This window comes from Magallana gigas, chromosome 2, assembly GCF_963853765.1.
Source record: "Magallana gigas chromosome 2, xbMagGiga1.1, whole genome shotgun sequence".
Lineage (NCBI taxonomy): Eukaryota > Metazoa > Mollusca > Bivalvia > Ostreida > Ostreidae > Magallana > Magallana gigas.
The window spans coordinates 28753504-28765984 of NC_088854.1; the positions used below are offsets into that span (position 1 = coordinate 28753504).

The 12481-nt window shown below is 31.9% G+C and overlaps 2 protein-coding genes across 13 annotated transcripts in view; one reads left to right on the plus strand and one right to left on the minus strand.

Annotated features, from left to right (window-relative positions):
- The window catches only part of LOC105324940 (formin-binding protein 1-like), a 25141-nt gene extending 16683 nt beyond the window's left edge, over positions 1-8458 (plus strand). For 6 of the 12 annotated variants that reach the window (XM_066075985.1, XM_066075988.1, XM_066075986.1 and 3 more), the window contains 8 exons: positions 2-114; positions 399-531; positions 1309-1469; positions 2091-2114; positions 3046-3069; positions 4602-4634; positions 5385-5500; positions 5715-8458. In XM_066075985.1, the coding sequence (XP_065932057.1) occupies positions 2-114; positions 399-531; positions 1309-1469; positions 2091-2114; positions 3046-3069; positions 4602-4634; positions 5385-5500; positions 5715-5878 (768 nt within the window). In that variant the 3' untranslated portion in view covers positions 5879-8458. The remainder of the gene's footprint in view (position 1; positions 115-398; positions 532-1308; positions 1470-2090; positions 2115-3045; positions 3070-4601; positions 4635-5384; positions 5501-5714) is intronic. The other 6 variants (XM_066075992.1, XM_066075990.1, XM_066075994.1 and 3 more) reach the window with 6 other exon arrangements.
- On the minus strand, positions 8448-11892 carry LOC117681879 (uncharacterized). Its single transcript, XM_034448314.2, has 5 exons — positions 11654-11892; positions 11452-11521; positions 11161-11211; positions 10689-10847; positions 8448-8574 (listed from the first exon to the last, which is right to left on the minus strand). Exons 1-5 carry the CDS (start codon positions 11852-11854, stop codon positions 8528-8530), a joined length of 528 nt encoding a protein of 175 aa, XP_034304205.2. The 5' UTR covers positions 11855-11892; the 3' UTR covers positions 8448-8527.
- Positions 11893-12481: the final 589 nt, after the last annotated feature.

Consider the following 12481-nt stretch of genomic DNA (forward strand, 5'->3'; position numbering starts at 1 on the left):
GGGCGAGGAATCAAAAGAGGATTTTAGCGATCTTCCACCAAATCAACAAAGAAAAGCTCTCAACAAGAAAATTGAGGAATTTAAAAAAGAGATTGCAAGAGAGACAGCTGAAAGGTTACTCCCACTTTTGTTTTGTTTGTTTTTTATCTTTGTAAAGTTGAAGGCTTATAGTTTTACAAAAATTAAGGTTATTTTTTTATACAGGTATTACTTATCGATAATAACTGGAATTAATTTATTTTTATAGTACCTGTATATGTTGCTTGTATTTCTGTGTTTTTTGATAAGTCATACTGTTGTACAATAACGGAGTTGCATCAGATACATCTACACTGAAGTTGTAAAAGTAAAGTAATCCTTACTTATGTGCATTATACCTATATGTCCTATGTTTGTAGGGAAGGGATGCTGAAGATGAAAGATGTCTATGTCAATAATCCAGCTCTAGGAGACCCTAATGCATTAGAAAAGAAGATAGAGGAAAATGCTTTGAAGATAGACAGTTTACAAGCTGAAATGAGAAAATTCCAAGTAATTTAACAAATCTATAATTGCTTACTTGGGCTCCTATTTTCCAGTGCCTTATAATGATCAGTAATGTCTGTCCAGATATCATTTGCCCCACCCTTGGGCCCAGTGAGGTTCATGATTCACCTATAGAGTGCAAAATTTTTCTAGGTCAGAAGTCATGTCACTATAATTCTGTGTGAAATATTTAGAGTGTTTTTCTACAATTCTCTGACTGACTCTTACATCACTCACAGAATAATTTTGGCTGAAAGTGAATCAATAAAAATTAAACTAATTGTCAAGGTTAAAAAGAAGATCTCAGTAAAAAGAATTTTTATTCCATTTGACCCTGTCTGGCTCACTTTTCACACTCGGAGTAAGTTAAATCCTTTCCAAAAACCCCAGAGGACTTGTTTCTGTGTAGCCAAACAAACGAGTCATTGACTTCCCTTAAAAGGAGCATCAATCCATCATGTCTTGTTCAAGGTCTCAACTTGCAACATCAAGTGCCCACTGCAGGATTTTAATCAGTGACCTTTTGGGTACTGATAAAATGCCCTTCGACTACTGCTCACCCATAAAGTGCCCTTGGGTAAAATGTGTTGGAAAAACTAAATTTCATCTTAATGTCAATAATGTCTAGTTAAATACCAGTTTTAATTTTGTTGAAGACAAATGTAGCTGTAACAAAAATGATGCATACATACATGTCATATTTACTTGCCAAATCCAAATAAGCACAATACAATATTTATAACTTTTTATAGAATTCAGTTGTCATGACCTGTATTGTTTTAGGGATATCTTGCCAACATGGATGGCAAACCATCCCCAGCTGGACAGAGGAGAAGCAGTTTATCTGACGACTCAATATCTCAGAGCAGTACAAACATGGAGATGAGCCAGACGTCCATACCGGGACAACCACAGATAGTGCCCAATGAACCAGAAGTCTACACGTAAGTTATCTCAGGGGACCTCACTCACTAACATCAGTATATGTCCTTCATAGAGAGTTGGGGGTGGGGGGGGGGGGGGGTCTTTTGAGTTGGGGGACATCAGTGTGAAGGGATAAATTCCCCCAAACAGTCTCAAAGTTTCCCTTCTTTGTTTGATGTCCCCTTTCCCACTATCTCGTGTAGAAAGAAAACACTTTTGATGAGAATATTTTTTTCTGTCTTAATGTTCCCTCAAAGTTGTTTGATTTTGACACAGATCTGCAATACATGACTTTGACACAGATCTACAAATTCACATATATATGTACATGACTCAACGTTCATCAATTTTATTTTAGGGCACTTTTATTTTTTGGAAAGAAACTTTTGATATTGTTCAGATATTCATGGTCATTTACATGGTTTGATTTATTTTAAAATATTAAATCATTGTTGTTTGAATAGATCATCAAGCCTTGTTGCAAAAGAAAACATTGTGTGAAAAAGACAATTTTGTGTGGTGTCCATTTTGGTTTTATTTTATTTTTCATTATAATAGATTTTAATATTTTTAGTAAAATTAAAAATAAAAAAAATGTAGCATGATTTTAGTGAAACTGTCAGTGAGTGTGCTTATTTCAGTGAGGATTGGCCAGAGCCTCCAAGGTTTGTCAATCATTTTTCGGGTTTCATACTCTGTGTGCAGATCCCTATCGCTAAGCATTGATGTATGACCCATCAAGTACTCACAAATGGACCTATAAAACACACTGCTTTCAATACCAGCAATGATCTTGTTTGTATATCACATGTCAAAATTCATTTACCTTATATCTAGGAGAAAAATATCTTAATGTCAGGGAAATCTTGTTATTAATATATGCTAATCATCTAAAAAAAAAAATTTAAACATGTACGGTTTAACTGGAAGTTTTAACCATACTTAAACATATCTAACATTAATCAATGCTAATGCATTGGTATCTGCAACATTGTAATCTTTTAGAAGTGTTAGCAATATCTTGATAGCTACGGGTAGTCAACTGGCTTGCGCAAGGTAGTGTTTGGAATAATTTAGGTTATGGATTTCATCTTTTAAATTTATTAACAAACAACTAATTTCCCTACTGAGAAATGACATCATTTATTATATTTATGGGTGTTTTAATTTTTAACTTAAAAATTAAGGTGTTGGAAGAGGTCAAGTAGATGTTTACAAAAAAAAATAAAAATGATTTTCATTGTTTCAATATCCAGCTTGTCCATGACATGCACATGCATTTCGCACGTTTACATGTATATATTCAGGATGTAAAGATAATAATTCCAAGTGCAATCTGAAAAATGTGTGAATTATTCAAAGCATGAAAAATGATTGCATCAGAATTTGAAATGTAAACAAAAAGTAGAATATCTACAGTAGCAGAACAGTAGTAGCTAAAGTAAGGAAGAAGAATGTCAGCTTTTTATTCCTATCCCCATAGAACAAAATATTGTACCATAATCATTGACTCGTTAAACATGAAAATTTATTGAAAGATGCACAGTTACTAACATGTTTAAAACGGTTGTGATGTGGGTTTCTTATTTTTGTTAGTGATGAGGAGTTTGAGGAGGAACGGTGAGTGATGCGAGATTGACCAATAATAATACTGCATGAGACCCACAAATTCAGGCTAGACTCCAAATTAAACCCTCTCTCAATATAAATTTATTTTTTTTCAAGTAGAATTTTTTAAAGTAAAAATAATAAATGATATTGCCAGTTATGCTTTTTAGCTTACCTGAAACAGAAGGTTCAAGTGAGCTTTTCTGATCACTTGTTGTCTGTCCATTTGTCTGTTTGTAAACTTTTCCCATTTTGACTTTTTCTCTATGGAACCGCAAGGCCAAATTTGACCAAACCTGGTTCAAAGCAGCCTTATTGGATTTTAAATTGTTGTTAGGAAAAATGAAACTCTTTTTAAAAGGATATAATCACAAAACAGTGAAATAGGTGTACCATAAAACACAGATTTAGCAAACATACTTATTATAATGAATTGACACTTACAGCGAAGTGATATTCATTCCTTGTGAATTTATTACGTGTTGTAAAATTGACGGGATATAATAAATTACGCTTTTAACAAAGCAAAATCGCCTTGGCTTTGCATTATAAGCGTTTTTTACTGTGTATATATTTAAATCTTCGTCTCAAGAACCATTGCACCAGAAATGCCATATTTACACCAAAGCTTGAATATAATTATAGGGAAGATTCTTAATTGTTAAAACTTAGAGTTTATGACCCATGTATCAATACTAGGGCTTGAAGGGGGGTTTTAAATTCCACATAGAAATACATGTATAATGGGAAATTTTTTAAAAATCTTCTTCTCAAGAACTACAATGCTTCAATCTGTGATATTATTCTGCAAGCATCCTCAGATAATGTAGATTCTAAATTCTTAAAATGGTGACCCTCAGGCCAATACAGGGGCACCAAGAAATTTTAACATTTATGGAAAATGTTTTGAAAATATTTTACTCAAGAATTACAAAATTTTAATTTGTGAGATTACTGTTCAAGCATCCTAAGATAGTGTAGATTAAAAATTGTTAGTGTATGAAGGAAAAATGTTTAAAAATATTTTTAAGAAGTACAATTATCTTTAATTATTTTTCTACATAAGCATCCTTATATCTTCATATCCTGGTATCAATGTCACATTGAATTTCTTTCTCTTCATATGATTAATTTAATTCATTTTACAATTTTGTTATCTTTGATACATTGAGGCTAGGATAAGATTGGTTAGTTGAAGCAATTTAAATCTTAGGATATGATGCCCCAAAAAGTAGGCTTCTTTTTATGTATTGTTCAATGTATTGTCAAATCTTAGAATATATGAGAATAGTGGACTGTACAAATTTCGAAAGAGAATGATGCCAAGAACTGTTGTTCAGGTGAGCAATGTGGCCCATGGGCCTCTTGTTGATAATTGCTGGTTTCTGTTTGAATTTATTCAGTATATTCCAGATGCTTTTTTTAATTAGATATAATAAGTGTGTTTTACACTCTGCTTAAAGCTATTAGAAGAACTTGAAACATCTTCTTTTAAAGTCTCTAATGAATATTTTTTATATATTTTGAATTACATTGTGTTACAGAGCTGTAGAATTAAGGAAGAAGGAAGATAAGAAGTGATTAACATTTTCTTTCCTTTCAACAATTTTATCTGCTCTTTAACATCTAATATTTTTTCTTTATTGTTCTCTTTCCTTTCACTTAAATGCAAAATAAATCAAAATAAGTGAATTTGTAAAACAGAATATATTCTAACAATTAAATTTGAAAAAAAAAACATATATCAATGAATAGGATTTTAAAGTTGGACCTCTATTGCCACAATTTTATCATTTTCAAATCCTAATATTAAAAGACCTTCAGAAAAACCCAACAGGCTGGATTGGTTTACATGATTGTAGCTGTTGGTTGAATTGAATTGTGCATCTGCAAACACTAAATGAATAACACATCTCTCCGACTAATATAACTTGCATCATACTTTGACACTCTCCCTCGATTTTCTCCCATCATCCATTGTTCATGCCATTGCCATGCTTCATTCTATACATTCATCTTTATGATGTCAATCTTTGGTTTGATTCACATCAATTTTCATGTGTTCATCTATAAAATCTTTGGAGAAGACATCTAGTTATCATCTTTAGATCAGTCATCTTCTGTCAAAAATGATGCTTTTCATAATTTTTTTTTTTTGTGGTACAAGTCAGATTTTTTTTTTTAAGAGTATCATTATTACATAATCTACTGCATAAGTGTATTAACCATAATATGTAAATAATATGTATGTCTTTTTTATTTGGTAAATAAATGTACATACCAGTCATATTAAGCCATGAATAACACATTTCCATTGGCTGTTGTAGAGCTATAGATGATGAGGATGGGGATCACGTTGGAGAGTTTGACCATCCTGAGGGGGATTTTGATGAAGAGGGTTACCCGGTCATTGGAACTTGTCGGGCACTTTATCCTTATGAAGGTATGTACACTGACTCTCTATCCTTACTGAGGTATGTACAGACTCTCTATCCTTATGAAGGTATGTGCACTGGCTTCTGATGTGTGGCCTCAGAAACACAGTGCTATAGAAAAATGTATTAACTGACAGAAATATTGATTTGTTGGATATTTATTAAGCTGCAGATATTGAAGAAAGTTGATATGTTCAATATGATGGAGGTCTCTGTTTTCAGCTGGAAATGAAGGATCGGTGGCTATGGGTGAGGGAGAAGAAATGTTTGTCCTTGAACAAGACCAAGGCGATGGGTGGACGCGGGTTCGCAAACATGACAATTCGGAGGGCTTTGTTCCCACCTCTTACATCCAGTGTCATTTCTATGATCAGGACGAGGTCTAATGACAAGACAGGAGAGCGGCCTGCAAGGCCTCTTGATTTGTGCAATGTAGTGCAGGGACTATCCTGCTCTTCTCATCCCACTTCATCTGCTGTTTGGTCAGATGGAGATTTCTCAGCAACTCTTTGCTGGGAGGGGGGTTAAATCAAACTTACTTGTAAGGGGGACAGAAGAGAACTCAGAATCTCCAAAAGTCTCCTGTGCTTCTTTTTATAATGAGGAAACTTTCTTGTAAGGGATCTTATGACACTGTGGAGTGATTATAGTGGAAAGGAAATACAACTAACAGAAACTGGAAAATGTTTATTGATTGTATCAGAGAAGTGTATTGAACCATATTCACCCTAATGACAGAAATTCAGATATACTGTAAGGAGAAAGGAAGGGGGGGGGGGTGTTTTGGTATATAGATAAGCATGTAAATATCTTTATGTTCATATATAAATATATGATGTTATTCTTTTCAATTGGAAAGGTGTAGAGGGTTAACCATCTGTTAGGGTGAATATGTTATTATGTACTTGAGATATGAATATAGCTGGATAGTTATGATATCATAAGTTGTATTATGATGTAAATACCTATATAAACCCTTTGAAAATAAAAGTTAAATGCTCAGCTTTTGTACATGTGTAAATTGACCCTTCTCTTTGTTTTTTGTTTAGTGAGCTAGATATTTTATCCATTAGATGCTGATAGTCAGATGATGACAGAACTATTTTACACAGTATGACTGTTTTTTGTAGAAACAAAATACCATGTGTTTTGGTGTTTTTTTTTTTAAGAATATTCAGGTTTCACATATTCTGCTGTGTTCATGATTTTGGTCTACCTTACTGTGATTTTTTTTTCTTCACTGTCTTGCACCTGTCTACTTTCACTTTCTCTTTGTGATCATTTATAGCAGCCTATTTTTTGTTACTGTTTTCAACAATGTTGCTGCTTGTTTGTCTGAATGTGGATGTTTATGTGAGTGTTTGTGTGTGTGTGTGTGTGTGTGCAATGCTTTAAAAATGCATTCAATGTCTTAAATTTAAGAATATCACTGCAATATTTGTCATCCATTTATGTAAAACGTGTACATGTATGTGTACAAAGACATCCAAAATTTGCAAAATCCATACCACTAACAAGTGGAAGATTGGTGTGTACTGTAGTGTGAAAAGGTTGAATTTAAGATACAAAGGTTGGTGAATTGGCATATAGAAAGTGAGCCTGTTGTTATAGCAGACTCTCCAGTATTAACAAGTGCCTGTTGCCGGACTGCTGAGGAATTCCTATACCCAGTGAAGTATACGATCACTAGAACACTAATGTTAGATAAACACCATTTAATGAACAATTTACAATTTAATTCATGAACACTAGTTTAATAAACTCATATACTTCTTTTATTCTTTTTAAAAAAATGTATATTGGGGTTTTTTTAAAGGGGGGGGGGGGGGTTATTTTTTTTACTAGTACATATGTGATGTATAGAAGGGTTCAAGTGTATGATTAAAGACAATTTGGTGCAATGTGTCTCTTATTTTTAACAATAACTAACAATATTTTTTATTATTCAATCTACCATCCTCTTTCCTCATCCTTGTGAATTGTATTGTAAAACTTACAACAGTATCACTCTAATTTATTATTTTTTTTATTGAATGAGAGTATTTTTTTTTTCATAGTGGAGTCATGTAATTTGTTTATTTTCTGTTATTGCAAAGAATACAGTTATAAATACTAGTTTGAGAGGTAATACTATTTTGTATTTTATGTACACAGATTTAAAAAACATACTGAAAGATTATTTATCAAGTGAATTTGTATGACTAGATGTCTGTATCAGAATGCTGTGGATATTATATATGCAGACTGATATGACTCCGTAAAGAAAACACCTTGCCTTCATTCATCAACCTTTTACCATTATCTCATCATCAATGTATATGTGTTTGATTAATGCCAGGCTATACTTAAAGTAAGTTATGAGATGTACATTGTATATTTACCAATAGTATTTACTATTGAGAAAGCTGATTATTGACTCAGCATTTTATTTTTTAATTTAATTTTGCAGCTAGCATGATTTTTTAATGCAAAGAAACCTCTGTATTCAGCCAGAAAAAGAAATATTGACAAAACTTTTTTTTTTCATTACTGAAATGTTGAATATATATATATAAACATGATAATATTTTCCAATGATTTTTTCCTCAGTCTTGAGAAATTATAGATATCTCATGATTGTTAACGAACTAGAGGTTATAATGGTATTATGTAAACAGACTTATTTTACCACTCTTTTGTCATATATTTTTGTTATATATTAATTCAAACATCAGCATTTCAGGATAGTTTCCAATGCAAATAATATTCTATGAATTTAAGAGGAATTCATTGAACCATTGTTTTTTTCTCACAAAATGAAATCACATGTTTTTTCATGCTGTGTTCTTCCTCTAGGTGCTTATCTGGATGGATGACATTAATTGTATAGTATATCTAACTATTTAAATAACAAACCTTTGCATTAAAGTATGAATTCAAACTGTAATGCAACCGCAATCAACCATTAAAATACAATGAAAATATCATATTGTTTTATTTTTTCATTTAGTTAAAACGAGCATTGGATATATACTGCGTGGAATTTTGAATGTGTTTCAGAGTTCGGGGACTGGGTCATATTCTTTCAACTCCAAGTTGGGCACTGAAAAGGAGAACAGTTTGGAAAATTGAGAACTCTGGAATTCAGTGGCTGCTAGAATTTTGGGAGGGGGGGGGGGTATCCTCAGTTTTGGAAGAACATTTTTACAAGTATATCTGTATTGTTGACAAGAAGAAGGTTTGATTTTTTTATTTGGCACTGAAGTGCACTCTAAAACACTTTCAATGGGTTAGATAAAATGTACATGTGTTCTCTACAGTCAAACACACTGAAGTTTTATTGTTTTAAGGTGGCTCTATACACCACTTTTTGATGACGCAGTACGCAAAAAAGTAAATCTGGTAGCATGCAATTCCGGTACTGGCTGATTTAAACTGAGGCGAATTGTGTGGGGACCGCTCTTTTCAAAAATTTGTTAAATGAATAGATTGAATTTCATTATTGGAAAATTCATTACTTACAAGCAATGTGGTATGTGACACCTTCACGTTGGGTCGTATTATTTATCGAAATAAACAATAAAATCAAGTATAATTTTTTAAATAGTTTCTTTCCCAATATCGTCATATTACAGCGTAGCGCTGTGGGTTAGTGGGTTCACTACACATTTTGAGGTCATGAGTTCGAATCCCGTTGAGGACGATAACATTTTTAACTTTCCAAAATTTTCTAAAACGTATTTTTTGGTTGAATACTATGAAAGAAAATTCTAAACCGGTAAAAGTATTTCAATTATAATATACTTAATTCCACATTAATATCGGCAGATGTTCCTTACCATCTTAAGGGGATGGGAGGGTGGCTTTGAATTTCTCTCAGGTTGGGAAACATAAATCCTATTAGTTATTTTTCTCCTTTATTTATTAGACTTAGTTTTGCATTAAAGCGAACATATTCACTTATATAGGCCTAAAATGAAATATGTACGTAAAATTTAAAATATTTTTTGTGTTTATTTGCAATGATTTTCATTCAATTATTTATGTCACATTTATTAAAATACATTTTCTTATAACATCAAGCAGCTTTTTCAGACGATTAAGAAAATATGAAAAATTATGTTTTGGGGAAATACTAAAAGAAATTGCAATAATAACATTTTTGAAGGTTAAGAAGTGTTAAATTTTTTTTTAGATGTCCGAAGGAAATATCCAACATATGACAAAAAAATCTCTTAATTTGTTAATAGTTAACTTTTTAAAAATTATTTTACAAAACACGAAAAAACATTAAAAAATTCTTTAAAAATACCTATAGTATCCCTATCATCATTTTAATATTTGATAAGTATGTGTTTTGTGGTCTTCTATTGAAAATTGGAATAAACTGTGGGTGTATAGAGCCACCTTAAATAGCGTCCTTGGTTTAATTTTACATCAACTCAGTAAAGTGCCTCCCTAATATATTATTTTTTTTTAAAGAATTTTGATTGATTAAATTCAGCAATTAACAAAACCAAATTACAATTCAACCAGTTTCTATCGATTTGTCCAGTGTATGAATTTTTGTATTTCTTTGACTTTTTAAAACCGTCCTTGAGCACATTTGGAATTTGACATTGGATAGTTTATTTCGGGATTGATCGAAGCAGTTTAAACATACATTTTCATACATGGAAAAAGTGGCTGTTTATTCTATTTAACAAACTGGTCGACAATAACCATAATATATGTACTTTAAATCACTTGATATGGAAAAACGAAAAAAAAGTGCTCCAAGAAAGATGTAAATATAAAAGATTTTTTTTGGGTGGTTTATACAGGCTATAAGCATTGTAGAGAAAAATAAGAGCACTCGTAAACAAACCGCTTATGTAGGTTAGGTATTTTTTCTGCAGTGCTTGCTACCTTCAAACCACCAAAAAGCTTTTTGTTTGATAGACGTTTTATATATTGTTTATGAATAAAGTTACGATCTGAAGCTTCTATGCTTTATTAAGGATAGGTTAGTTAACATTTTCTGTGCATAATGAGAACTCTATTTATCTGTATTAATCTTTTTACAAAAATTACTTTCATTTAGATATTTAACTGAATTTCAGCGTAAGGAAATTTTTGATTGATTAGTATGCGTTGTTAAAACATTGTAGAGGCTCTAAATGAACTTAAATTAAATACTGCAATGATAATGCTTTGATAAAACCTGAAACAACTGACCTATTCCTTTGACTGGCTTGCGACAGGCCGCTGGGGTGTAGCCATATCTAGTCTTCCTGGAGTGAGGGTTCATCTTGACCAGTTGCGGGAATCGGCAGGGCTGGACATAGCTTCTCCGGGCCGTGGTAGTCTCCGTATATCTGATGTTGGGGGGTTTGCCTGATGGAGGAGACGGTGTGTTAAGATTAAATAAAAATTATTGCATCGACAACTAATGATAGATTGGAAAAGGATCAAACTTGTTGCTTTATGAATTACTATAGTAAAGTTTTAGTTTTTTAAGATGCCAAGTTTCCGTGTATCATAACTACGTGAATATTTTTATTATTTTATATTAAGACTTAAAATTCCGTTAACTATAATCGATATTATGATTATTTGAAAATTGGCTTAGCGGTCAAACTATACCGATACAAATTTGAAATGAATAAGAAATCGACAGTTTTTAAAGCTTAAGTTTAATTTAAAATACCATATTCCAACTTGTGGATGACTGGCAATGAGCATGTGAAGTTCACGTGACCTGTAAAAGATGCAATAAATTTAAACGAAGGATTGTTAGAAAAATGTCATACGGTTCTCCTTGCATAGTTTTTTTTAAATGAAATTTCCAGTTGAAAAGCACAAAACAGTACGTTGCTAATTTACAGTCGTTAGAGACCATTGTTACATGTAGTCATAAAGTCAATAATAATTTTATTTTCCCCCTGTAAAATCTGTGTTTTTCTGTATCTTAGGACATCTTAATCATTTATTGTCTTACCTAAATGTTTCAGCATATCAGGCATCCTCTGTCCTATTTGATGGAAATCGGGATGCCAAATACCGTAAGACTATACGTAATGGATTTTGAAATATTTATAATAGAAATCAAAATATCGGTAATAAAAGAAAAATTATATTGAAAACACACAAAAATAAACAAAACAAAGACAACATTGATCACATCAGAATATCATGCTTACCGGTTTTTTCTGAGTGATAAGCTGATATTTTAATCCAATAGGGTGCGGATTAGCTCGCCTGGTAGGGGACAATATTCGAGGGTTCACGCGATGTTTCGTGGCATCGTGGCCCCTATAATCAGACAGTGTTGTCGACCGTGGCAGTAAGTTTGCTGCAGTGAAAACATTCGCCATTATTCCTGAACTACATTCATGAGCCATATGTTACTGCGATATTTACGGGGAATTGTGACGTCATAAACAGTGTGACTTTCGCTACGTCACAATCATAAGTCTTATAGCAAACGTCTGTCCGACCATCAAAGAGTTCATTTTTTTAAAGAACGATTTCCTAAAGGCTCATCAGAATTCGAATGTATTAACATTAAGTGTATCTTTCCCCCTATGTTTGCATTAGAAATCTACGACGTTTCATTTCGTTTATTATGACGTCAAAAATGTTGAAGTGCAACGTCACAAGCGAAAATCAGGGTTCACGCTTGTGACGGTTACACTGGCTCTTCCATTAATTCGAAAATACCCTTTTGATAATAGTAACTTGAAGTACAAATCACATTTGCAAACAAGGCATGAATTTTATATATATATATATATATATATATATATATATATATATATATATATATATATATATATATAGATATATATATATATATATATATATATATATATATATATATATATATATATATATAGATATATATATATATATATATATATATATATATATATATATATATATATATATATATATATATATATATATATATATATATATATATATATATAATAAAAAATACCAGAAAGCCGATTCGAAAAACTCCTGAA

What these genes read in the sequence shown, in the direction of transcription:
- LOC117681879 (XM_034448314.2), bottom strand. Translation starts at nt 11,854, where the DNA reads ATGGCTCATGAATGTAGTTCAGGAATAATGGCGAATGTTTTCACTGCA. An exon ending in TGATATGCTGAAACATTTAG is followed by an intron (nt 11,212 to 11,451) that starts GTAAGACAATAA and finishes CATCTTTTACAG; the next exon opens with GTCACGTGAACTTCACATGC. An exon ending in CATCCACAAGTTGGAATATG is followed by an intron (nt 10,848 to 11,160) that starts GTATTTTAAATT and finishes CTCCTCCATCAG; the next exon opens with GCAAACCCCCCAACATCAGA.